The 24,780-nt window shown below is 46.7% G+C and overlaps 2 protein-coding genes across 4 annotated transcripts in view; one reads left to right on the forward strand and one right to left on the reverse strand.

Annotated features, from left to right (window-relative positions):
• GDPD4 (glycerophosphodiester phosphodiesterase domain containing 4) overlaps nucleotides 1–15,830 on the forward strand; it is a 39,727-nt gene extending 23,897 nt beyond the window's left edge. The window contains exons 5-16 of the mRNA XM_074817027.1: nucleotides 209–268; nucleotides 1,864–1,962; nucleotides 4,687–4,780; nucleotides 6,369–6,514; nucleotides 6,872–6,954; nucleotides 7,831–7,981; nucleotides 8,526–8,750; nucleotides 9,567–9,724; nucleotides 11,016–11,163; nucleotides 12,242–12,324; nucleotides 13,891–13,973; nucleotides 14,743–15,830. Of these exons, the coding sequence (XP_074673128.1) occupies nucleotides 209–268; nucleotides 1,864–1,962; nucleotides 4,687–4,780; nucleotides 6,369–6,514; nucleotides 6,872–6,954; nucleotides 7,831–7,981; nucleotides 8,526–8,750; nucleotides 9,567–9,724; nucleotides 11,016–11,163; nucleotides 12,242–12,324; nucleotides 13,891–13,973; nucleotides 14,743–14,774 (1,362 nt within the window). The 3' untranslated portion in view covers nucleotides 14,775–15,830. The remainder of the gene's footprint in view (nucleotides 1–208; nucleotides 269–1,863; nucleotides 1,963–4,686; nucleotides 4,781–6,368; nucleotides 6,515–6,871; nucleotides 6,955–7,830; nucleotides 7,982–8,525; nucleotides 8,751–9,566; nucleotides 9,725–11,015; nucleotides 11,164–12,241; nucleotides 12,325–13,890; nucleotides 13,974–14,742) is intronic.
• A 1,047-nt stretch (nucleotides 15,831–16,877) lies between these two features.
• MYO7A (myosin VIIA) overlaps nucleotides 16,878–24,780 on the reverse strand; it is a 102,912-nt gene continuing 95,009 nt past the window's right edge. For all 3 annotated transcript variants that reach the window (XM_074816445.1, XM_074816444.1, XM_074816446.1), the window contains 7 exons: nucleotides 24,561–24,648; nucleotides 23,831–23,937; nucleotides 22,734–22,919; nucleotides 21,850–21,966; nucleotides 20,629–20,712; nucleotides 19,967–20,086; nucleotides 16,878–19,224 (listed from right to left, as the gene is read on the reverse strand). In XM_074816445.1, coding sequence (XP_074672546.1) covers nucleotides 19,135–19,224; nucleotides 19,967–20,086; nucleotides 20,629–20,712; nucleotides 21,850–21,966; nucleotides 22,734–22,919; nucleotides 23,831–23,937; nucleotides 24,561–24,648 — 792 coding nt within the window. In that variant the 3' untranslated portion in view covers nucleotides 16,878–19,134. The remainder of the gene's footprint in view (nucleotides 19,225–19,966; nucleotides 20,087–20,628; nucleotides 20,713–21,849; nucleotides 21,967–22,733; nucleotides 22,920–23,830; nucleotides 23,938–24,560; nucleotides 24,649–24,780) is intronic.

Here is a 24,780-nt window from a genome sequence, read left to right on the forward strand (position 1 = left end):
TGATATCTGCTTGGCCATTTCAGAAGTATTTTTACTGTAGCAATAAACACTTCTCTCCATACAATTGTTCTGCTAACAGCCTTGATATTGTGCAGGAAGACCTAGTGTAAAGTGACTTCCCAATGCAAAAATAATACCAGAACTACCTCACTGAACACACTTCATCATCTTCTACCAGGATGCAAACAATCTCTTCTTGATTTCCCAGGTCCTAGCGATGTGTTTGCTTGCAGAAGGTCAGCAGCTGTACCTACACTGGAGTCACAAGGTGGGGAGAGACAGGGCTTTCTGGTAACTTTAATCCATGCTTTAAATCAACTGAGTCTGTGGTGTTTCTCTGCATGAAAACCATCTTCTATTACGGGAAAGAAGGAAGAGAGGGAAGAGGTTAATCTTAGGAGACTTTAGATACCCACAAGAATGGTATCTCCACTTTCACGGATCACCTGAACTCCCTTTGTAGTCAGTGGAGGGAAATGAATCCTCTGAGGATGCAATTCATCCAGCTGGTCATAGACATCTAAATTAAGATGAGATGAATCACACTTAAAGTACCTTTTTTCCCCACTGACTCTAGAAGGAGCCTGCAGTGACTCATTCAGGTGAAGATGCCTATATTTGACATGTCTACATGTGTTAACATGAAGACAAAAGCAAAGTCTTCATGAGAAGCACAGCATAATGTTCTGCAGCAGACTCCAGCAGCAGTGAAAAAAGTGGTTGCTGTCTCTGCAGAAGAGAAAGCTGGCTTTTTCAAGGCATCCCAGTGCCTTATGCCTTTTGGTCTTTGGGTGGCTTGGGAAAGGCCACCTGGAGTTTTGAAGGTGCAGAAACAAATCCTCAGAGAGTTGTCACTGCAGAATGATGCATTAGAATCACCTTTCTTAAGAATTCTTGAGGCTACGTGAGGCATTTAAAAATCAGCCTCTAGCCATGCAGTTTAGGGGAGATTGTAATGTGATTGCAAATCTTGCAGTGGAAGGGTCTAGCTGAACATGCAGTTATTTGATCCTGTGTTTCTTCATTTAAGTAATGGAAACAGAGTCATTGTTACTATTGAAAATTGGCTTCTAGAAGAACCAGAAGGATGTAGAACAATTTGTAAAAAAAGTTGAGACTGCATCCTTGGGTGGAAGAGATTAAGGATGAATTATTAAGGTGTTGATCTGTAGCATCCCCCTGAAGAATGGTTAGAGCCTTGGTCCAATTTCTACTTGCACTTAGTTCTCAGCAGATAGATGATGTACCAAGAAGAGCCTGCCAACACATCTGTGCTGGTACCAAACTGAGCAAGAAGCTGAAGAATAGATTGAGCTACCTCCTCACATTTTTAGTTAAAAAGTGATGTCTCATCTCTTAATTATGGGAGTGTGTGTTGTTGCTGAAGCCTGTTGCAAAGCAGCTCATAGCACAAGGAAGCTGTGTTGCTGTCTCTTCTGGGTGGAATTCACCGCTTCTGAATTTAGCCATCTGCAGGTTAGGAATTTAATGTAAACTGATCATCTAGTCTCCATCTACATCAGAAGAGAGAGAAAGAGGCGTCTTCCATCATAAAGCAAGCAGGAATGGATCACCTCTGGAAATTCCCCTCTTTCTCCAGTGATTATAGAGCGAGCCCTGAGGGCTGACTTAGTTGGGTACCCAACTCCTAAGATCAGTCTTGCCATACAGAAGAGCCAGTCGATAGCACTGTTGGTCTGGTTTTAGTCTCATTGGATCTCTCTGTCTCTGAACTAGTATAGTCCAGCTCATGCATTCTAAACTTATCAAGTCCAAGCTGCTTTAATAAACCTGTGAGTCAAATGGATGGCACACCCTGTGCAGAAAAGCTGAAGTTGATTTATGTCTTCTTTGTCTCCCCAGATTGGGACTTTTCTTGTCCTGGGCTTCTCTATCACAGCCCTCTTCATATTATCGGTACTCTGGGGAGACCAATGGAAAACTGTTCGCCTGTCATTTCAGGTAAGAGAGGCTGGGAGGTCTGTTTGAAAGAACAACTTGTTTATAGAAGTATTTTGTGGTAATTAGTAGAAAATATTCTGTATGGTGGGTGTTTTTCGCAGGGGTTTTCCTGGCAGGATATATAGTTTGGGGTAAACTTTTATTATGACTTAACATTTCCTATTAGGAGAAAGGAAGTCAAGACCCAAGGTTGAGTTTCAAGCTATCTGATGTAACATGTCTCAGTTTGGGAAGGCACTTTTTTTTTTTTTTTTTTTGGCAAAAATGTTGTAGGTGTACTATTAATTTGCATGTGCCCAGGGCAGGTAAATCAGATCCCTTTGGCTGGTAGGGTTGCTGAAGCAAGAACTTGCTCCCTAATCAGCTCAGCAGCTTTAGCATTAGAACAATTTCAGTCTTCTGTGACTCACAAAAGCTTCATCTCCTGAGGCAAGACCGCACTGAATTTTTGGGGAGCAGGTAGGGAATGCTGGTGTCAGGTGGGAGAACATGCTGCATGCAAGAGGTCAGGGTGCATGGTCTACTGGCCTCCTCAACTCTCACCAGATCTGAGGATGGAGACAAGAGCTGCCTGGTGCTGTTTAGTGTTTGAGCATCCAGGTCCCCACATGTATTGTGGAGGAAGAAGTATGTAGCCTTTGACTACACAGCTACCTTGCAGGTGTTATTTGGGCCTATCACCTCTTCTCCATGTGGCTTACTGCTTGTGAATGTTGGGAGAGCAGTGCATGTGGACTGGAAGAGGAATCACAGATGTGGTGTTTGTAGGGTGTGGTTAATTGCACATTCCTGCTCTACAGAGTTCATTATCCATTAGGCTATGCACTGGCAAAGGTAATGAGAAACCATCAACTTCTCCCTCTTACAGACTCCAGGGGAGGTGGATGAGGAGAAGGACACACAAGAGCCTTTGGGTTCCCCACTGGTGTTGTTTATTTTGGGTGTTCGTGTCCTTTGAGATGCTTCACATGGCCTCCTGCTGCTGTTCCCAAAGGACATAAATCTCTTGTAGGTCCTGTGTCATGTCCATTAGCCCTTCAAAGCTATCTCAAATATCCTGGACATCTCAAATGGCACCTCTGTTTACGCAACTGAATCCTGCTTCTGATAGAAAGATGTTGGTATCAAGTGTCCAGGGCAGACAGTATCACATACAATGACTGCTGCTTCCTTCAACCCTTCCATCTTAGAGAATCAGGCATGAGCTAAGCAATAGGAAAGGCTTTCATCTGGATAGTTTTTTTCCTAGCACATACCTTAATAACTCTCAGTTCTAGCTGGAACAGAAATCAGGGGGTTCTGACAAGCATGAGAAAATGGTGGACTGGTTTCTTTGACAGATTTGCCTAGTTTTATGAAAAGTGTGTCATACCAACACCCCATTCAGTGTCTGTACAAGTGACAAACTATTTCTGCTTGGTTTCCAGCTCTGCTCATGCATTCATGATGAGCACAGAAGTGATTCTTAGCTTCTGATCTTCTTGTTTAATCTTTAGGACGGAAGAAATCAAGTCCATTTATTATATCTGTCCAGTAATAGGTATCATCTAACATATCATAAACATTAAATGAATATATTGGTTTGTGTTAGTAAATCAAGAAAAATATCTACACATTGAACTACAAGTAAAAAAAAAAAAAGAGAAAAAATGCAGTGAGCCCTAATGCAAGTGAATTAAATACTTCGTAATAAATGAAAATGAATTATTTTTCTGGCATATATTGATAATATGTGAAACTAGGTACTGCAGGGTGTATATGAGCCTAATAAAATCTGTGATCAGGCATATACTAGATTAACTGCTTCTCTTATACCACAGTAGTTAGTTCCATGCAGGTGTAAATACCACATTTTATCACTCAGGTTTGTTGACATCTGTTTAATGATTTAGCTGCAGTGTGGTATGGAGATGACTATTACCTGGGTGGGATTGCCTTGGGTTAGATTGGATTAAACTGGCTGCTCCCTGGAAGATAATTACAGATTATGGCATAGCAGTGATGGCAATCGTGTCCTTGTGGACGAGGACAGCCATGTCCTCGACGTGTCCATGGACGAGGAGCGGCTGAGGGAACTGGGGTTGTTTAGTCTGGAGAAGAGGAGGCTGAGGGGAGAACTCATGGCCCTCTACAACTCCCTGAAAGGAGGTTGCAGAGAACTGGGGATGAGTCTCTTTAACCAAGTAATGAGCTATAGGACAAGAGGTAATGGCCTCAAGTTGCGCCAGGGAAGGTTTAGACTAGATATTAGGAAGTATTTCTTTACAGAACGGGTAGTCAGGCGTTGGAATGGGCTGCCCAGGGAGGTGGTGGAGTCCCCATCCCTGGAGGGGTTTAAGAGTCGGGTCGACATAGCACTTAGAGATATGGTGTAGTTGGGAACTGTCAGTGCTAGGTTAACGGTTGGACTAGATGATCTTCAAGGTCCTTTCCAACCTAGATGATTCTGTGATGTCCCCTTCAGCTGCCTTAGCAGAAAGGAGAGCTGTGTAGTGCAGTGGGGAGCACTCCTCAGCCTGGGGAGCTGGCCTGGCTGGGGGCATATATCTCTCCTCCAACTCCAAAGGTGTTTGATGGATCCAACACAGGTGTGGGAGAGAGGTTGAAGTGCTGGTATCTGCAGCAGGAGCCCATCCAGGTGGAAGGCTGTAGCTGTGTTGGGGTTTGTTTCCATCTGCCTCCACACTTCATTCTTTGACTAAAATCCTTTCCTCTCCTTGCCAGATCACAGCTCCCTATCTCCACATAGGGGCAATAACCATCATGGTCCTTCTGTCCTGGCCCGTGGCTCTTCACACCATCAGAGCAGATAAGAAAGGTACAGTAGCTCTGCTTCCAGCTCCCTATATGACAAAAGACATATATGAGTGTAGGAAAACAGGCGTGCAGGAGCCCTTTCCTCCCACACCTGCACTCCAGCTGGAGGAGACTTTTAAATTCTGTGTATCCCAGGGAAATTAGCAGGGCTGGGGATTGGGCTGTGCATTGTCCTGTGGCTGTCCAGGTGCATTGCTGGTTTGCATGTTCCCTTGCACAGTTTTGGCCTATAGCAAGGCAATGACCTGCCTTGAGACCGAGGAGATCCGCAGAAGTGCCTGTGTTCTGAGTCGTGCATGGAGATTTGTTCAGCCCTCTGAGGGAGAAAGCAGCCAGTGGCAGCTCTCTTGGCTGACCTTTGCTTGCTATATTGTTTGCTGTCCCAGAATGGATCTCCAGTCTAGTCAATCTACTTCAGACTAGTGCATCTCAGGAGAAGACAGCTGAGACAGGGGAAAGAGCTTTTTGATCAGTTCCTAGTGTTATCTCATGGGAAGTGCCTGTCCCCGTCCGAGAAGTGTGACCAAGTAGTGTAAGGACAAGGCCAGATGCCAGGAACAACTGCAGAAGAGCCTGGCTCTGGGACTGGCTGCTTTGGTCTGACCTAGTCTCTTCATATAGCCAAAACTATCTACATGACACCCATCTACAGATGGTGATTTGTAATAAAAATCACAGACAGAACGAGCTGGTGAAAGCATTTTTTTTCCTGCTCAGGATTTTTCTTATTGAACTACAGCTGGGGAGGTTGGAGGGGGAATATGCTGGGACCCGAGATGTTGCAGTCCACCATGCCTAATGGAATCTCAGCTCAATACATCAGCTTGGTGCAAGCCCAAGTTCCTTCAGAGCCACTGCCACAACGTGCAGAGGGGTGGTGGTACTCATTCAAGAAAGAGATGTTGGTGCATAGGTACTCATTTCTCAGAGGAACTGTTTTGTTCCCTGAGGTGAAGGCTCACTGGGGCTCTTGGGCAATGTGTCAACAGACTCCAGAGAAGACCGTAGGTAATGAGTTGGAGAGTTTCTGAGAGTCAATACCCATGCAGTCAGTCTGTAGGATTCTGTAGGTCACATTCAGAAGGTCACTGACAGCAATCTGAATGAACCAGGGAAGTATTCACCTTAAGGGGACATAACATAGTTGAAGGAGAAAGGTTCCTCCTCTTCTGTGGATGAAACTTCACTGTGAATGAAACTTCAAAATGTTGCTTGTTATCTGAGTAAGAAAAAAATTAGCATCCTTCTGCTGAGGATTGTTTTTCTACAGATGGGGGATATTTCATTGCCTACCTCTAAAGAAAAAGAAATTAAGGCCATGTCTTGCTGTAAGGCATAGTGAGATGTAATTAAAGCACAGAAGCTGCAGTGCTGACTTAGACATCCCATGTCCTTGCTTTGACTTTGTTTTTCTGGGTCGTGTTGTTTGGAGAGAAAGTGAAAATTAGGGGAAGGAGGGATGGAAAAAGGGATGGGACAAAACCCAACAGCTACTTAGCTGGAGGGCTGTATTGAAAGTCAAGCCGCAAGGCAAACCTGTACATTACTGTATGGATTAACTCTAGCCTTCCTCCTTCAAATTCTTTCAGTTGTTCAGGTGATAATTGTTGGTCCATACCTGGCTATCCTTCTCTTTCTTTTCTTGATACCTCTGGGAATGTACTCTCCTTGCATCAGAGAGATGGGGACACTTGGACCAAAGCCAGCCCTCATTGGACACCGTGGAGCACCAATGGTAGGTCTGAAGAAGTTGTTTTACATCGTTTCTTCATCCGGTGTCTTGCTGCCTTCATCATCGTCTTCTGTTATTTTCCCATGAGATCTATGGAGGGTGGAAGGGGAGATATTTCCATTTGGAACTGCATGTAAAAAATATCACTGCATGGGTTTACTAACAAGGATAACACTCTTCCTGAGGGACAAGATGCGTTTGGTGACTAAAGTGGAAGAAAACAAACAGTACACTTTAACAAGATAATGATGTTCCCTTAATAAAAACCAGAGGTATTACAAAGAGACAGAAAGTACTTATGCAGTCCTCCAGAGTGTGTCTGAAAATAATCTGCTCATGTGCTTTTTTTTTTTTCTTCAGCTGGCACCAGAAAATACTGAGATGTCATTTCAGAAGACAATTGAATATGGTGGGGATGGTCTTGAAACAGATGTCACCATTAGGTAAGGCGAACACACCTGATCTCACAGAATATACGCTGCTGCTTCTAACAGTTGCCTTTGGAGACATGCAACTCCAGGCAATCAGGTTTTACTGATGGCTGGGACAGGGTCCCTCAGCTGGTGTGTGATGATAGGGGCTGTAGGGCATGGTTGTTCTCAGTCAAGTCAATAAGCTGTAGCTATTGATTTAACAATCATTATTTCTACAGTATATTTTAAATGCTTTGCAGACTATAAAGACAAGTCCCTACCCTAGCCTGACTTCCAGGCCACAGTGAGGGTTGTATCAGGCCTACAAACCAACAGAAAATTGTGTTCAGACTTGTGACAGCATTGTCCTAATTATTGGATCTTTAATTACCTTTGTTTGGGGAACCCATTGCCATGAATTGCTAACATCCTGTGCAGGATGAGCAGTTTGCAGCCACTGAATAAGAAAAATACTGATACTTAGATGTTCTACTGATGTAGACCTTTCTATAAGAGAAAATTTTGCCTTTCCATCCACGTCCATTTTGATTTCAGTCCTCTGAAACCCATACAAACACTTTGGTGTCAGCAAAAAGAGGTTTCAACCATAAGTTACTATCCATTTGCTAGGGAGCTGGCAGGCATAAATGACACCATCTTCACTTTTCCCCTGAGGAAACTGAGGCACAGAGAGGCATGACTTTTCCAAGGTCACCCAGCAGTATTTAAGCTGGAAATAACCTGGTATCTTGATCCTCAGCCTTCCTCCCTTTCCCACCTCTGCACTGAGGGAGGCTGTACTGCTGCATTCACGGTGGCCCACATGTTCTTCTGACCTGGCATGACTCTGCTCATGCTGTGAACAAACCCACACCCCAGGTGACCTGAACTCTTGCTCTCCAACAGCTATGATGGGGTTCCTTTCCTCATGCATGACAGCACCCTGAGGAGGACAACTAACATCAAGGAGGTCTACCCCAATGACACTACTCAAAATGCTGCATTATTCTCCTGGGATACCCTGCAGGAGTTGAATGCTGGAATGTGGTTCCTTAAGGTAAGTGCCATAAAGGACTATCATCAACTGGATGTAGAAGAGACACCAGCAGGCTACTACTTAATAACATGAATATTAGGAGAGAAACTACTGGTTGAGCCAAAACTCAAAGAAGTCAATAGAAATCCTTCAGTTGGGGTCTCCTTGCTTTATCCAGTTGGCCTTTAGGCTTAGGAGACCTATAACCAGTTAGCTGGTGAGTGTTCTTGTGGCTCCTTCTTATGGCAGCAACAGAATACATGGGCTGGGGGAAGAAGACAAGAGCTACTCGGGCAAGGTGCTGTGTATAATATTCACAGCTAATGTGGTGGGACAGAGAAACACAGCAGAGCTAGCTGTGAACTATGCAATTTAGGTCCCAGAAGCAGTGCATTAATTTCCCCTGTTTCCCAGGTAGAAGAGCTAAGAAAAATAAAATATCCTCAACTGCTGAGAGCTGATGTCAAACTTTTTCCCTCTTAGAGGTATGAGTATTTTGCATGCAGCTGACTCCCAGAGGCAACTGCCTGATTGACTTGCTTTTTTTATATTTGTTTATTTCTAGGACAAACCATTTTCATGCATGGGCTCACTGTCAAGGGCAGATCAAAACCAGGCAATGAATCAGTCAATTTACAAGCTAAGTAATTTCTTGCGCCTTGCAGACAGTCAGAACAAACTTGTGATATTTGATCTCTACCGCCCTCCAGAGAAACATCCTTACAGGAACTCGTGGATCAACAGAACCCTGGAAGTCATCCTTAACGAGTCGGGAATTAGACCCAGTCTGGTAGGGTGACCTCACTTCTCCATATCCCAGTTTCTTGCTCTCCAAATTGGGACTTTGGGGTCATACCCTGCATGATTTCACCTGCATAAAGTACGGCCCCTTGCATTTCACTTGTTTTAAGAGGCATCATTTGGAGTATATTCCTACTATTTGTTCTTCAGCAGGTACAAAATGGTGTAACCCTCCAGCAGCACAGGGAAATAAGTCAGTGTATATACCCGCTGATGCCTTAGTCCCCAAATGGCCTCCTTTCATCTCTGTAATAACTGCCAGCCTACTTCCTGCCACACATGCTTATTTTATATATTGCATAAAACATCCTGTCTTAAATTAAAATACATGGAGCTGGGAGTCTTCATTGCCTTCCTCTTTCCCCTGGCACTGGATGAATGCTAAACTCATGTGGGTCTGGTTATGTACCCATCGATGTCCGGGGAGATATTCTGATCAGTGTCTGCACAAGATATCTTCTCCCATGGTGGGAGAATGGGAAAACAGAATATTTTCTGTTGCCTTTCCCATAAACCAAAGCTGTCTTTTCATTCATTTCAAACACCGCATCTTTTGTTGGGCTGTGTGAAACGTACTCACTGATTTCAAGTTGATAAGCAAGGAACAGTGAATAGTTATTTCCTGATGAAAGAGACTTGCAAGTTTTAACCCTGCATCCAAATGTTCTTTGATCATTGAAAGGAACATGTCATTTGACAGGCTGGGTTAAGCCCCTCAAGATGTTATCTTTACTGGGTTTGTGTGAAGGGCAGGGCATATTAGTATGTCTGCTGTGAATTCACTGGGTCCTGTCATTGCCTGCAGGTCCTGTGGCTGGAGAATGACATGAGGTCCTTTGTTCAATCTGTTGCTCCTGGGTTTCAGCAGACAGTGGGCAGTAAGGCCCCAGTTGAAGACCTACTGCTGGACAATATTGTCAAACTCAATCTGGCCTACACTGAGATGTCCAGTGAAGATATTAGGTAGGTTGCAGTTTCAGCCCCAAGTACAGTCAGTGGACTGCATCTGGACTATGTTTGCATCATGCGTGTGGCAATGTCTCCCTCCAGTGACCAGCTCCAGTATCTAGAGCATTTTGGGAAGAGCTCCTTTAGATCAAGTGGCCATCCATCCCGGTTACAATTTTGGAGCGAAGGACTGTAGTTCACCCCGACCCTGTGTGTGGCCAAGAGGTGGCCTATGTAATTACACCCCTCCCTGTCCCTAAGTCCATATTTACTTGACCAGGATCTGAGGATCTTCTGGGTAGAATAACAGAGCTGTGTGTCTTTCTATTCATGCAATCCTCAGTCCCATGAATGAACAATTATTTAACCTCCCGTGGCTCTTCCACAAACATCAGTAGGAGTGCATAATGCTGTGGTGAGAGACCATCACACTCTTGTAGCTGGTGTTTTGGAGACTTCATTTCTTGACTCTGTTACTCTGTTGCTTGTGACAGACTGAAGATGTCATCTCTCCAGTGGAAGCCTCCACATTCTTTGGAGCGGTTTCCAAAATGGTTCTCTCATATGAAAAAAAAAAAAAAAAAAAGGAAAACCAGTCTTACCTGTCAGACTCTCCTAAATAAACAGGATTTTTTGCTCTTTCCGGTGCAAAAAACATTGAAATCTAATTAAAAAAACCCCAAACAAACCAAACAAAAACCAAAAAGAAAAAGTTTAATCCTTTGGATGAGAGTAATGTTCACGTTTCCTCAATGATAATTTTCACAGGGTGTAAAATCCTAAGGTGGATATGGTAGATCCATTTGGGTAAACCCTGGATAGATCCTAGGTAGATTTACAAATGCTGATATTGATGATACTTTCCTTTACCATTATTCAGAGTATGATCTTACTTCATGTTAAGTTTCAGTTGCTTATATGAACCTAAAAAATGGTGAGTTGATGCAGCAAACATAAGAAACATGAGTAGCCATCTTCATGGTTGTTTTGAACACACTATTAGGAGATTACAAACACATCATTACATTGATTCATATGGCAGAAGGGTAAGCAAAGTTTTGACCTTTTGGACATTTTAACTGCATTTGCTTCCATCAGATCAGCTATTCTCTATTGACCAGTAGTGAATGATTAATTATTGGCTGGTTGGCTTTCCCTTCTATTCCTTATCTAGGTCCTAAAACAAGCCTTTCCTGCAGAAAATTGCTGTCTCTCCTTGATTCAGCCCAAAGGAAGCACTAACCTCCTTGCTTAACTAAGGCTTAACTTAAGGCTTGTTTAACTATTACCTTTTGGTCTTTTAAAGGAAATATGCTGAGGCAAACATCACCACCAATCTCTATGTGGTCAATGAGCCATGGCTTTTCTCCCTGGCGTGGTGCTCTGGGGCACATTCCGTGACCACCAATGCCGTCCACACACTGAAGAATCTCAGCCAGCCACTATTCCTCATGGTAAGCAAAAATCCTCCCCTCCCAGGGGTAGGAAGTAGGGTTGGGATGTTCATGGTTACCTTTGGAGACCACAGGCCTGTTCATGCATGGATAGAGGACCCTTTGCATGAAAAGGACCTGAGTTGAACCTGGCTTACCTGGAACCTCTGAGCCACTCCAGGTATCACCATACCCTTCTCCTCTTTTCTCTTGGCTCAGGTAGAAGGACCCTGCTTGTTAGGATTTGCAATTTAGGCCTTGAGGTGAGGAAAAGAAGTCATATTGAGACTTGTGTGGGGAGAAGCAAAGGGTCTTTGAGGACACAAGCTGATGCGTGAGGATTTCCATTTCTAAGCTTTTGAAGCACCTTACTGATGTCAGAAGTTCCTCATTTTCCAGGGCTTCCCACTGCCCTTCTCAAACTTGGTCTTGTTCCACAAGACCAAGGGAAACAACCATAGAAATAACCCTTCCTTGCTGGAATTTTTTTCACATACTTTGTCTATTCCCTGTTCTGCCTTGGACAACCTGTAGGGCTAAGGAGCAGCTGGGGCACTGGTTCTACCAGAGTCCCTGCAGCCTAAAGGTTACTACTTTGCATAACTGGCTTCACACTCTTAAAGCTGATTTTACGATGCTCCCATCCAGACGAAGGACAGTCTAAGGATGAATCTTCAGATGCTCTAAAACTTAAAGTAGGAACCACCCCAGACTCTCTGTGGTGTTCACTAAAGGACAATTTTACCAGCAAAAATGAGATGCCACCAGTTGATGTTAATGTTGGAGGAAAGCAGAGAGAACTACAGGGCCTGCTTCTACAAACAACAGGTCTCTGTTTTATTCACTGTCATGTGGTACAAACTTCTTGGCCACACAACAGACCTGTTTTTATGAAGGATGGTGATTTGGCACCAACACCTGCTGGTGAGTAGCCACTTTGAAATGCCACCAAATGCTTTAAACACCTGAGGGATGCTACTCCACATACAAACCAGGCAGCTGAATGGCCATATTTGAGCAGCAAGAAAGAGCTTGGGCAACTTTTTTGCATATCTCAGGGTCCTTGGTGGTGGACACATCCTCTGTCATTCTCTTTCAGACTCCGCAGCAGTACAACATCATGTGGATCCTGACAGATCTGACCTCTGTGCTCCTCATCTCACTCATCTTTGCTCTGCACTGGTAACTACCAAGTTGCTAATGGCCATCCTAACCTGATCTTTTGCACCAGGTGGAGGGAAGGAGGGATGCTTTCAGGTGATCTGAAGGGTTAAAATGACTCTTGAGAACATTACCTTTCCCCTCGGGAACTAGAAGAAAGCCCTGACAGTCTCCAAAAACCTCTCTGCTTCTCCTGCTTGCTCGCATTTTCTGTTTCCCTTTTGGCAGCTCAGACATTGTCTATGCTCAGGATTCAGTGGAGACATGGTGGATTTACAGTAACAACATAAACCAGTTATCAAAGCTGATGGACTGAGAAAGGAACTGATTTTGCTATTATTACTATTTAGACACTGTTGCATTGGACTGACTTAGGAGGAAAGTTCTCAATGTTAATATTTGAGCATCCCATGTCTCTCTGCATATGCCAAAGCCCCTGAAGAAATCCATCCTCCAGGGTGAAAATTTCTGAGTGTGTCACTAATACCACATTTTGTTTCCCGTAATTGGGGAATCTGGGGTTCATGGAACAGGATCACTCCAGCAAGTCAGGTTGGGGTGCTGGGTGCTCTGCTTTGCTATGGTTGGATGAGGAACTTGCCTGTGCTCTTATCCCAGTGGTGCCCAAGGAGAACTGGAGGTGCTGGGTGTGGAAGGGTAGAAGGGGCAGACCAGCCAGCGCAGGGGTGTTTTCTGCAGGGCTGCTGACAGAACAACTGTGCTACAGGTGACAAGGGGAAAGTTTGGGAAGCTCCTGGGCAAGCAGTCTGGATTGCTTGTAACCATGACTTACTTTGGCACAGGAAAGAGTAGAAGCTCTAATTTTGCTCTGGGATGGGGAAGAAATTAATTAACAGTATGGCCAGGTGTTGAACTAGCAGCAGTATGGCATGTTTGCTGGGCATCCAGGCTTTTCCCTTCCCAAGGCAAAGTGGCTCCTTCCCTTCCTTCCCCTCTCACCCTGCCCTGCTCTCCTCAGGTTCAGCTTTAGTGGCTGCAGGTTGCAGGGTGATTCACAATCACCCCTGCAATGCATTACCACCACCCTCAGACCTTCCCATGTCTGTCTCCTCCAGGCTTCTGGTCACGTGTGTGCATTTCCCAGGGTCCTGGAGATGCTTCTGATCCAGCCAAGTAGCAACCTCTTCTGGGCTGGCATTGCAGCAAGGGCGTTCCCAGCACTGCTGGGAGCGAAGGGCCACCAGCAGTGCCCGAGAGCCCCGTGTGGTTTTGTTTACCAGGTTTATGAACGCACCAAAATCACAATTTTTAAATTCCCCTGGCTGCTTAGGAATCAGTGGCTGCAAACACTTCTGAGGCTTTTGAGCTCTTAAATATTTCTTGGAAAACAGGGCTTGGTCACAAAGTTGCCTTCAAAATGCTGTTGCACACATGACTTGTGGATGCTTAGACATCACTCATGCACTTATCCTTCATTATCCTTCTCGGTAAAGACCTGAGCAAATCACAAAATACCAGGGCAGCTCCTGCCTTGACCAAGTACAGAAAAGGTGTCCGGGACACCAGGGTGCTGCGAGGGGAACCACAGCAAGCAGTGGCCCGACCCAGGTGCTCTGTTCCATGCAGGTGGCGAGAGCAGAGTTTCTCCTGCTGTGCCCATGACGGTGGCCCGATGCTGGAGAGTGGGACCTACAACAAGTTTAGGACAGGTGAGCAGGGCCAGGAGAGCCAGGAGCTGCATCCTACTCAGGGCTGTCTCTGTGGGGGCATCGGGGTCCTGATGGGTGGGTGGGTGATGGGTGCCTATGCTGTGGTGAAGGATGGCTGCATCCTGGATTGTCTCAGTCTCGGGTGCAGGTGGCACTGATTTCTCTCCTCTGTTCAGCACTGGTGAGGCCACATCTAGGCACTGGGTCCAATTCAGGCTCTCCAGTATCAAGTAGATTGTGACAAATGGGAGAGGGGCCACAGTGGGGCCACTAAGCTGGAGGATGGGACATTTAGATGTGATGTAGAGTGACAACAGCACAAACTTCAGCCTCAGACATTTTGACTAGGTATAAAGAGAAAAAAAGAAATCTTGCCCGTGAGGGTGGTCAGATACTGGAACAGAGGCCCACACAGGTTGGGAATATCCAGCCTCAGAGATGTTCGAAGTCCTGAGCAGCCTGATCTAACTGGCCCTGCTTCAAGCAGAAGTTGGGGCAAAGACCTCCAGACATCGCCTGCAATACGCATTACCCTGCGATGCTGTGAAAAGAGAGCCCGGAGGTGCTGAGCACTCTTGGGTCTGCAAGGCAGGGTGGGATTGGCTGGGGATCCTCCCATGCACCAGGTTTCTGCACCCATGGAGTTACCATACAGACAAAATGACCCAACCTGGGTTGCACGCATTTTCAGCCAGGTTCTGTTTGCTCACGATGTCTGTCAAAACAACTGCAGATGTTTCGGTAGCTCACTGTGTGTCCCTTTTTCCAGAGCTCAGCGACATGCCTGCCATCACAGCCTGACACAGGCAGGGAGGGGATGGGGACCTGCCATCTTGATGAGGACTGGAGAGCAGACTGTCCCCTGCTGCCTCTTCCTGCAATTCAAAGACCAACCTGCCAAGGGGGCCAGCTGGGTGGCCTCAGATCTGCCTGGTGAGGAGGAACCATTTGCCTTCATGAACCTGTCGGAGATGAGCACTGAACCTCTTCTACGTTTTTTCTCACAATCCTGTGCCTGGTGGGGATCCCTGGGGTGTAGCGGAGCACAGATGAAGTTGCAGCCATGAAGAAGCTGTGCACCATGATCAGATGCAGCAACCACATGGGAGCCACCACTGTCCTCTGAGACCACTGACATCCTACAGGGCAATCATCCTGTAATCCCTTCAGTGCATAAACTCTCTGTTTCCACAGCTGTGTTTTACATATACTGCAAAGATCTGAGCATCCTCCAGTCCTCCTCATCCTCAGCTGCCCGTGTTTCTCCTGTCAGACCAGCCTCTTCTCCATGCACTTCCTCCCTCCTCGCAGGTCTCCTCCATCCCCAAGAGCACACTAGCCCCACCACGATGGTCAAGTGCAGCTGGCTGGGTCACTAGTGTCCGTACCTTTCTATAACCCAGGCGGGGGCAGCTTAGGTTTTCCTTTTCCCCATTCTTGCCCTGTCATAGACGCTAACAGGACAGCTTCTTCCCCTTGGCTGCGGACGAGGGTGTATTCCCATGGATGCTGAAGGACTTTTTGGTGGCTTGGCCATCTAGCTACTGGGACTTTGACCAGGAGTACATCACTTTTCTTCAGAAGCATTGAGCTGCGTGTGAATTGGTCCCACCAAGTGTCCCATTTGCTTTTCGTTTCAGAAGGTCTGTATACCTGTGCTGCACCCTGGGATTTATTCAGATTTTCATTTCTCCCAGTGGCTGCCAGCACACAGAGGGGAGGGAGTCTATGCCCTGCTCTGCAGGGGAGATGTAAGCATCTCCTAGGTTTAAGCCATACATTTCTACTTGAACAGATAATAAGAACATGTTTTTTGTAAATTGCAAGTGCTGTTTCAAATACATTTTAGCTCTCCTATCTTGTTTTGTTCTTATTTCAGCAAACTGGGAAAGGTGAAGAAAATAGTAGTCTTTACCTGGCTATATCAGGCTATAGACATTTTCTCATACATGAGCCTCATGCAGCTCAGTGGTTTTGCTAAATAAATCTATCACAAGTGAATTGTGACAGGGAAGCATTAGGTTTCAGAGTTAACTGTGCTAAGAAACACTCAAACCTTTCCAACTTGCAATTTTGGAGTATTTTGGAGGCTAGAAATGCAAAAAAAGGCACCTCGAGGAGTTTCCTTGGGCAGCATCCTGACCCAGTCCTCAACCGCAGCTGCTGCTCCAGGGGCCGAGCTCCAAATGGCTCCCCCAGGGGACTCCATTTATACCCAGGCCGAGTCTGACCTGTAGTCAATAGCGGCTCCTATTGGCCAAAGGCCCCAACTACCACGAGGCCCTGAGAACAAAGGCAGCCAGGAGCTGCCACACTTCAGCAGCCAAGAAGCTCTGCTTTCATTAGGTGGATGCACCTGCCACACTGGTTCATGATTTTTTTGTGGGTACCACTCACATGGAGGTATGTGAGCAGCAAAAATAGGAGGTGGAGAGTGTGTGGGTTGAGCAGTGGTGTGCACTATGGGGTTCTCAGCCTGTCCCCTGGTGTCCAGGAGAGGGGCTTGGCTGTGGTCCCCAAACTGCTGCTTTTAATATGTATTAGGAAAAGCCACTGCAATGCAGGGTCTGGCAATGCTGTTATGCAGGTGGCTGGTGGTCTGACTTCCACACACAAACTTTTCACCCAATACCTCCTACATCTGGTGATTCAGCTCAAAACCAGCCTTTGTGGAAGAACCAGCCCTTGTCTTAGAGGACAAGCAATGGCGACTTCCCAAAAAGAAAATATTTCATTGAATTTCCAGTCTGGGCACGCTGATGATTTGCTCCCCATTGCTGGATGCTCTCACCTGGAGTCCCATTCTGCAAGGAGAAGTCTCGTCCCCAGCAAGGACCTGGGAGTCCTGAGCCCACCCTTCCCTGTGGAGACACCACCACAACCGTGCAGCGCAGAACAGCCTCCCACAATCCACTTGATGCTTTTTAATTAGATTATTTCGCTTGGACATATGTTTTTCATGTTACATCGTTTGGTGTGAATACAAAGAGGCCAGCAGATGCTAATAAATATGACACACAGGCACACACAAACAGAGTCCCAGCACCCCCCAAAATGGTGGGGTGCATGGGAGGCCAACATAGCTATAAGTGGAGGGATGAGGGTGGTGGTGGGGGAAATCCGACCCAGGACAGGACTGGAAAACATTGCTGTGCTGCATTGTCTACTGAGTATGCTGTGGGAGGCAGGGATGGCTGGGAGACTCACAAAAAGCAGTGGTGGTGGTAAGGATGATGGGCACGTGTCTAAGGACAGGTGGGATCCCTGGAACAGCTGGATCATGGCAGCTGGGGAGGGAAGATAAGCATCAGAGATGCATGGTGAGAAGGCAGCTTGGCTCCCCGTGTAGACTTGGCTGGTGTAACCATGCTTCCATCACCAGTGTGCCTTGGGTGGGGGAACGGTGGAGGAAGGGGATCTCCTAGCAGCCCTGTCTGGCTGGTGGATATCTCTGTGCAGCATCTCATTCACTTTGGTGGAGCAACCGAGGTCCAAAGTCACTGCTGCATCCCAGTTGGATGTCAGGGTCCTTGAGGTCTGGTAGGCAGCACTGCTGACTCTGGCTGACACACCATGGTGTTGGAGGACTAAGCCCAGCTGAGTTTAACAGAACACACAACACCCTATAATATGGACTTTTATGAAAACAGCCAAACTCAGCCCAACAGACAGGATCAAGAGAGGTCTCCCACATCTACTGAGACCCACCTAGTGTTAGTGATGCCAGCACCAAGTCTTGGTGGACAGTTGTCACCCCTCTTGATGCCCCACACCCAGGCATGTGCTCCGTTGAAGCCTGGATTTTGGAAAGGCACCCCAGGCTCCTTCCCCTGTATACCCCCAGACACAACATGATTTCAGCCTCTTCTCTGCTGGCAGGTCCCACCTCTGCTCCAAAGCAGGCTGGTCTGCACTGAGTGGCATCGGGTGGAAGACGGGACAACCAGCCAGCAGATTAGTACAGCCAACCAAAGATGGAGGAAAGCCCACCAAAATCAAGGGCCTGCTCTTGCTGTGAGTGGTTCAGGTCCAGCCGGGACTTGTAAAGAGCCATTTCATATAGCAATACACACAAAACCACAATAAAATCATTAGGTGTTTCCAACCCTGATGGCCAAGTCCATATTTGAATTACAGCTCAACAGCTTGGCCTCAGTCTTCCAAGCATGGGGACTTTAAAACCCCTACATCCATATTGAAGCTTGCAGTAAAGATCCTCCCAGGGTTAATTTGTCTGAGCACAGGGGGCAAAAGGAGATAATTTGTCTTCAAAGCTTCACTTCCAGCTGAGCCTGTAAGTTGTCAAGATGTGCCTTACTCAGCCTCTGGCAATCACGGCTCTGGGGGAATCCCTGGGCGAGGGATTGTCCTCCAGGTTGCCCTCAGCCCCGAGTCAGCGTCCAGATATCGGCACAAAATGCAGGATTTTTTTTTTTCCTTTTTAATATTTTAAAAAATAAATAGAAGAAGAAACCAAACTTTAAAATTTGTTCTTTAAATATTTCCAGCATTGCACGGACAGCACTTTAATACTCTAGCCTGTTCAATCAGTAGTTTGTTTATTCTGATTCCTAGTTAAAATGTGATCCTCCCAACCTGCTTTTTCTTTCTGTCCTTCTTAAGAACACAATGTATTCTTCTGTAACGTCAAAAAACAAACCCTGCAGTGTTCATTGGACATCTTTGAGTGTGGGTCAGGGCTCTGTTATTCCTCTTCAAACCTGAAATGCCCATAACCTCTCCAAAAATCCATTAGCATCCCAATAGCTCTCTCTTACTTAAGAAAAGAAACAAACCAAACCAAAACAAGCCACACGCACACACACACACAGAGAAATCCTCTTCCAAGAGCCTTTGCGATGCCAACCATTGGGTTCAGTCACTGTCTGAGAGCGGTGGTGTCCCCCGGAAATCTTTGAGGTGTAAGATGGAGTCGGGGTGCAGGGTGGGGAAGGAGAACGTGAGGTCAGAGATAGTCATCTTCGCTGGAAGGGGAGGTGGGATTTGAGCCCTCAAGGTCAGAGTCCAGCGAACTCCCTGATGGTGTTCGGCTCATCTTCCACATCTGGGAGGCAAAGGTTCTCCCCCAGCTGCATGGGTATCCCACAGGCCTCAGCTGGTGAATTAGCCTCATGGCCACCTGCCAGTGGCTTCTTGCAGTTCACTTGCTACTCTTTGCACTCCTCTGTTTGCTCATGGCTGTTAGCATCTGGCTGATGTACGAGGTCAAAAGATCATCCATCTTGTACCCCTGAGTAGGAGAGAGAAGATGTTACCTTCCTTTAGAGCACAGTTTACAGTCTCTGGCTCATGCCTCCTGAACACCCTGGCTACCAGTTGTTGACTTCCAAGTTTTCAGGTACATTTTGACCTGTTCCACCATTCTCCTTGGGTGAAATGACACCACCACAAGGAACAGAGTCCAGACATAATTTGCAGTGTTGAGGTGGAGGAACTCACCATCCCTGGATGCTATTGAGGCTAAGGACATAGGAAGTTTTGGATGGGACCTGGATTTTCAAATGGCCAACAAAACACTGAATGCCTCAGATTAATAACAATTAATCCAACAGGAATTTTTATCCTTCATGCTTTGTGTTTAAGATAGTCTAGGAGGAGGTTTGATGCTGTGACTGTTACTAGGGACAAGCTGGGATCTTGGTAAAAGGGTTCAAGAGCACCCCCTGAGCCCACATCGGCTTTAATGTGCCTTTCAGTCCAGTGTCAGGAAGCAGTGCCCCATGCTCCTGAGATGGTGATGTCCCAAGCACCTCAGACTTGCTTGTAAGTTGGATAATGGACCAAGTGAGAGCCCTGATCCATTGAGCAGAGCCATGGGAAATCCAGAAGAAAAAAACACATTGGGGGCCCTTCTAAGAGACCACTTTCAGCCCAGAAAATCCCTGAGACACAATTTGCTGGAAGCATTTAATTTTGCCTGCCAGAGTCACTATTTGATCTAACTGTGCCCAATAACCTTTAAGGCGCCTTACCAGGGAGGTCTCGCAGAGCAGCTTGCTTCCTCTCACCAGGTTGCCAATGGTTATATGGAAGTACGTGTTGCCACTGCTCCAGTTGGAGATCTTGGTGAAAGGGTGAGTGATGAGAATATCCTGGTGGGAACACAAGACTGACACTCAACACATGAGAGCCTCAACTTTCATGAAGGGCTGTGGGGACCTCTCATGTCCTCATTCACTTTCCATCAAAGCAGACCAAGGATGTCTACTGTGATGAGACTGTACCATGGCCTCATGGGAATGGCAGTGAGATGCAAGACTCTGAATTCTCCAGTGCTTGTGAAGAACTGTCGTAGTAGAATGACCATGCAGCTGGTTGAAGTAACTAGTAGGAGCTCATTTACTCCAGCTCCTGTCCTAATGTCTGTGAAAGGATTAAGGAAGGCGTATGTATATCCTCCAGTCACAGGGCCCTAACAGTGGATGCTCCCCACCCATCTTCCGGTGAAAATGGCTGGACTGGCTCTGTGAAACAGTGAATTTTTGCCTCCACAAACTTTTCTGGCTATCCAGACTTTCCAATTAGGCTTAACGAGAACTCCTGAAGTTCTGAACAACACACTTCTGGGGATAACCTCTGTGAGGGTTGGGGAATGGGCTCAGGAGCATCTGGTGAATATCTCAGTTTTTCTTACCTTGGTTTTGGGATCAATGAGGCTGACTCCATGTTTATTGATGGCAATTAGAAGGATTTCTGGATAATTTGGCTCTGTAGTTTGCTGTTGGAAATAACATGAACTGGTTAGGGGATGTGTCATGCAAAATCAGGTCCCTTCCTATTTCCTCTCTCCTTGTCTTCTCCTGCCAGCATTTGAGGTCCCATTAATTGCTATTCAGTTTATCCTTTAAAGATAAACATAGAGTTCATTAAAGTATCAGCAATAGTCAGGGCTGTCTAGTTAAGTACAGATCTCCTAAATGCCTGATAACCAGTGGGTGAGTTGCTGACACCATTAAGTTCCTTGCTTCCTTTGGTGGACTCCCAGAAGTGAAGCCGTCTTGCCATTGACAAGGAAGAGCTGGAACAGGCTGGCAAACCCCAGACATCTCCTCTCCCCTTCCAGTCTCTGTCTGGTGTTCTGCTCCTCCTCATGCCTGCTGCTGTGGCCCTCCAGGCCAAGACTACACTGCTCTGTCCCCTTCTGATTTTTATATTCAGTTTTGTTCCTGCTGGTAAACCCTTCTCCCAGCCCTGGGCCATAAGGACCTCCAATTTGTTTGACCAATGAGAGAGATAGAGCACATGGCTCAGCTTCTGCCCTGCCACAGATCTCTTGGCTACCAAAAAAAAAATGACCACAGGATATATTCAGATCCCTTATGTCATCTAAGATGGACCTAATAGAAAATGGGGTGCCCAGGTTCAAGGAACTAATGAGTAATTTTGGCAACTGGTCATTGAGAAGAGGGAGTTGCAATAAGGTATCCAGAGTACTGGGACAGACTTCATGACTACTGGCCTCTACTTCTTTGATGGGAGGCTGGTGCCATGGTGGGTGGTCTGGATTTCGTTCGTGGTGGGTGCAGACACGTCCCTTGGAAAACCACACATTCCCCTTTGCCTTGGCAAAACAGAGAATGGCTCTTGGCTCTTCAGCAGCACAGCCACGAGTATGGAACCAGTGACTGAGATATGCTGAAGCTCTACAATGCCTCTGTCTGGCAGGGCAGCAATAAATGAGTGTATATCAGCCCTTCACTGATGGGAGACTCTCACACTCCTTCCCTGCTTCATCAGGGTTGTCCCAGTCTGGTCCAGACACTGGGACAACCCGGCATACTTGGAACCCCTCTGTGATATGGGGTTCCTGACCTTGGCTGAAAGCTGCCAGAGAACCCCCAAGTAGGGCAGGTACCTTCACTTCAAAGAATGCTGATCCAAATGTAGGCCACTTGAAGATAATCTTTAGGAAGGCAAGCTTGGCTTCTTCTCTTGTTTTGCCCGCGTGCTTATTGTAGTATGCCACAATGGACTGCAACAGAGAACATAACAGAGCTGGAGGGTTTGCACTACCTAGCACCAGGGACGTTTGCAGGGAAGGAGCATCAGTCCCACAAAGATGGTCAGTTCTAGTCTCTGCTCCAACGAACACTGCACAAAAGTGCTGGCTGGTCAGTGGAGCAGGGCCTGGAACCAAGGCAGGTCCTTCTTTCTTAGATGAGCTGTGCTGGTGACTCCATTAAAGGGCTGATAAGTTTTGATCCTCCAATTTATGCAGTGGTGGAGACAGAGAGACCTTCAACTCAGAGAAGCTGATAGTTTGCTGGTCAGGCACATGGCTGAGTTCAAGTCCCAGAAATGACTTATAAGACTATTTCTTGGCAGTGAGACACCTGTGTTATTTTATGGCTCTAAATCTGTCTGTACCTGTGCCACAGCTCTTCCTGTGTAAAGCAGGGAGAATTAGCCCTCTACTCAGTAGTTTGCCTTAAACAACAGAACTTTACATGGGACTGTCTCCCAGCATGTGTCTGTACAGTGTTGCATCCACCACTACAGCCACAGCCATGTGCAGCACAAAGAAAACCCACTGCAAGGCATGCGTGTATGAGCACACATGTACAATTTCTTCTCTTGGTGATGTTGGTGAGGCTGCAGCTCTGCTAAGTCTCAAGAGAGAGAATGGTTCACTCATTCTAGCACATTCTAGCAGCTCCAATGTTGAATGTCAGACAAGTCACCCAAGAGACTGGGCTTTCCCCAGCCAGGCCTGGCATATGACTCAAGCTGCTGTTTTACCCTTTTCCAGTCGTCTGGAGACAGCTGCCGAACGAGGTCCTGAGGCACCAGCTCCTTCAGGAGCTTGGGGATGCTGGGGAAATAGGACTTGTCATCCTCAAACTTCACCCGGTAGATGAGAGCTGCCAGCTGCAGGACCTCCTCCCGTGTGCACTTGTGGTAGCCGCGCAGGTACTTTGGTAACTCCTGCGTGGAGGAAAGAACAATTCAGAGACAGAGGAGATGACCATGGACCTTCGCCCTCAGGTGTTAAATGGAGTTTGTGGAGGTAACCAGCCCCTGATTAAGAGGCTGTGCCCTGGGAACACTCGTAGCAGTTGTGTTGACTGTGGTGGAGAGGTAGCTGCTCAGCTGAGACCACACCAGATGTCTGAAGATTCTCTATGGTCTAAAAGAGTCTCCTGTTACGTGGAACAGGGAGGTCCCTATGTTAGCTGTCAGGTGTGTGATCCTACATTCTTGTTCAGCCTCCCTCATCCCAGGGAATCCACTCCTAGTAATGGTCACTTGGAATTGAATGGGTTTTCAATTTTAAAAATCTATTTCCTCCTTACCAAAAGTGTCTGAAAATGTGTCAAGGGATTAACTGACTCGAGCATTAAGGGATACAGTCATATTGGGATAACAACTTCATCCAGGCAAGAACACAGGGAGTGTATGTGTGTGTGAGAGAGAGCTTTGGGACATGAAGGTGTCTCTTCCATTCCAGAAGAAACAAGAGTAGAACAACTGTAACTTCTTACATGACTGCTGGGATCCTCAAAGCTCATCTCCATGAATGGAGGTGGCTGAAAACCCTCAGGATGCTTCTGAATTCAACCTCCCCAATGAGGCTGTCAGCAGGACACACTCTCCCCTGTTTCTTGCTGCCCATCAAAGAGCAGCTGGCCCAAATCCCAGCTGGGCTGGTTTACCCTAAAGTGCATGAAGGCTGCTCCTTGCCATGCAACTCAACATCACTCTTTGTAGTGCTTTATTTAAGGCAAGAGTTCTTCCTATTAATGCAAGAATTCCTCCATCTACAGATGGAAAAAGTCTTTGTAACCCACTGCCAGTTCTTCCCAAGTCTCCACTGGTATTGCAGGCTCCTGGAGTACCTGATAATAATGGAAGATTGAGTCTGCCATCGAGTCCTTTCCAGGCGTTGTGTTGGTCCACAGCTTTTTCATGAAGAACACTTGGTAGGTGAGGGAAGGCACTATACCTGTGCAAGGGAAGCAGGGAGCAGATATGTAAGAGCAATGCTGTGAGTACCAGCTGGCAATTGGTGTCCCTGCAAGCCAGCGGTGCCCATGTGCAGTCACAACTTGCAGTGACAGGGGCACTCACAAGGCCAAATGGGCTCTGACCTTGCAGGGAAAACCACATTTTTCCCTTGCAAAGCTTCAATAAAATGGAAAGAGTGTCTGGATTCATTTGCACGACTGTACTTCAATGACAGTGCTCATGCCTAATGCAGGACAGAGGAATTGCACCCTGGAGGCACCTGTGTCTTACAGCCACTGATATATTCAGCAGAACTGCAGCCAGCTCCACTGCAGATGTGGGCAGTGAGGTGAGGTGAACCCCACCACCTAAACCTTCCCACAGGCAGGCCCTGGAGCGCTGCCCACCAGCAGATGCTCCTCATAGGGGCCAGGTCTAGCCCTGGAGCAGAAGTCTTGCCGCTCTTGGACAGGTCATCTCCCAGGTGATGTCCCCAGGGCTGGTGCAGACAGCACACCCACAGCAGTGTGGCCCAACAGACATGGCAGACTCTGTGTTCAATCTTGTTTGAAAGGGCTGGAGGGCTCTGTGTGACCCACGATGGAGAAAAGTCACTGTTACCATCTTTTGCTGGTCTTGCTTTCTTTATCCAGTCCGTCAGGTGTCTCACAAAGTCAAAGAAAAAATCTCCCTCGGGCACACTGATGACCTGGAGGACACAGGACATGGTTACAAAGGCTCAGCAAGTGGCAAGAGGCCACAGGCAGCGTTGGCCATTACCTCATCTCCTGCAGTTTTTGCTCACTGGTTTGTCCCAGTTACACTGATGTGTTACAAACTG

The sequence above is a fragment of the Strix aluco genome, chromosome 2 (genome assembly GCF_031877795.1).
Source record: "Strix aluco isolate bStrAlu1 chromosome 2, bStrAlu1.hap1, whole genome shotgun sequence".
Classification (NCBI taxonomy): Eukaryota; Metazoa; Chordata; class Aves; order Strigiformes; family Strigidae; genus Strix; species Strix aluco.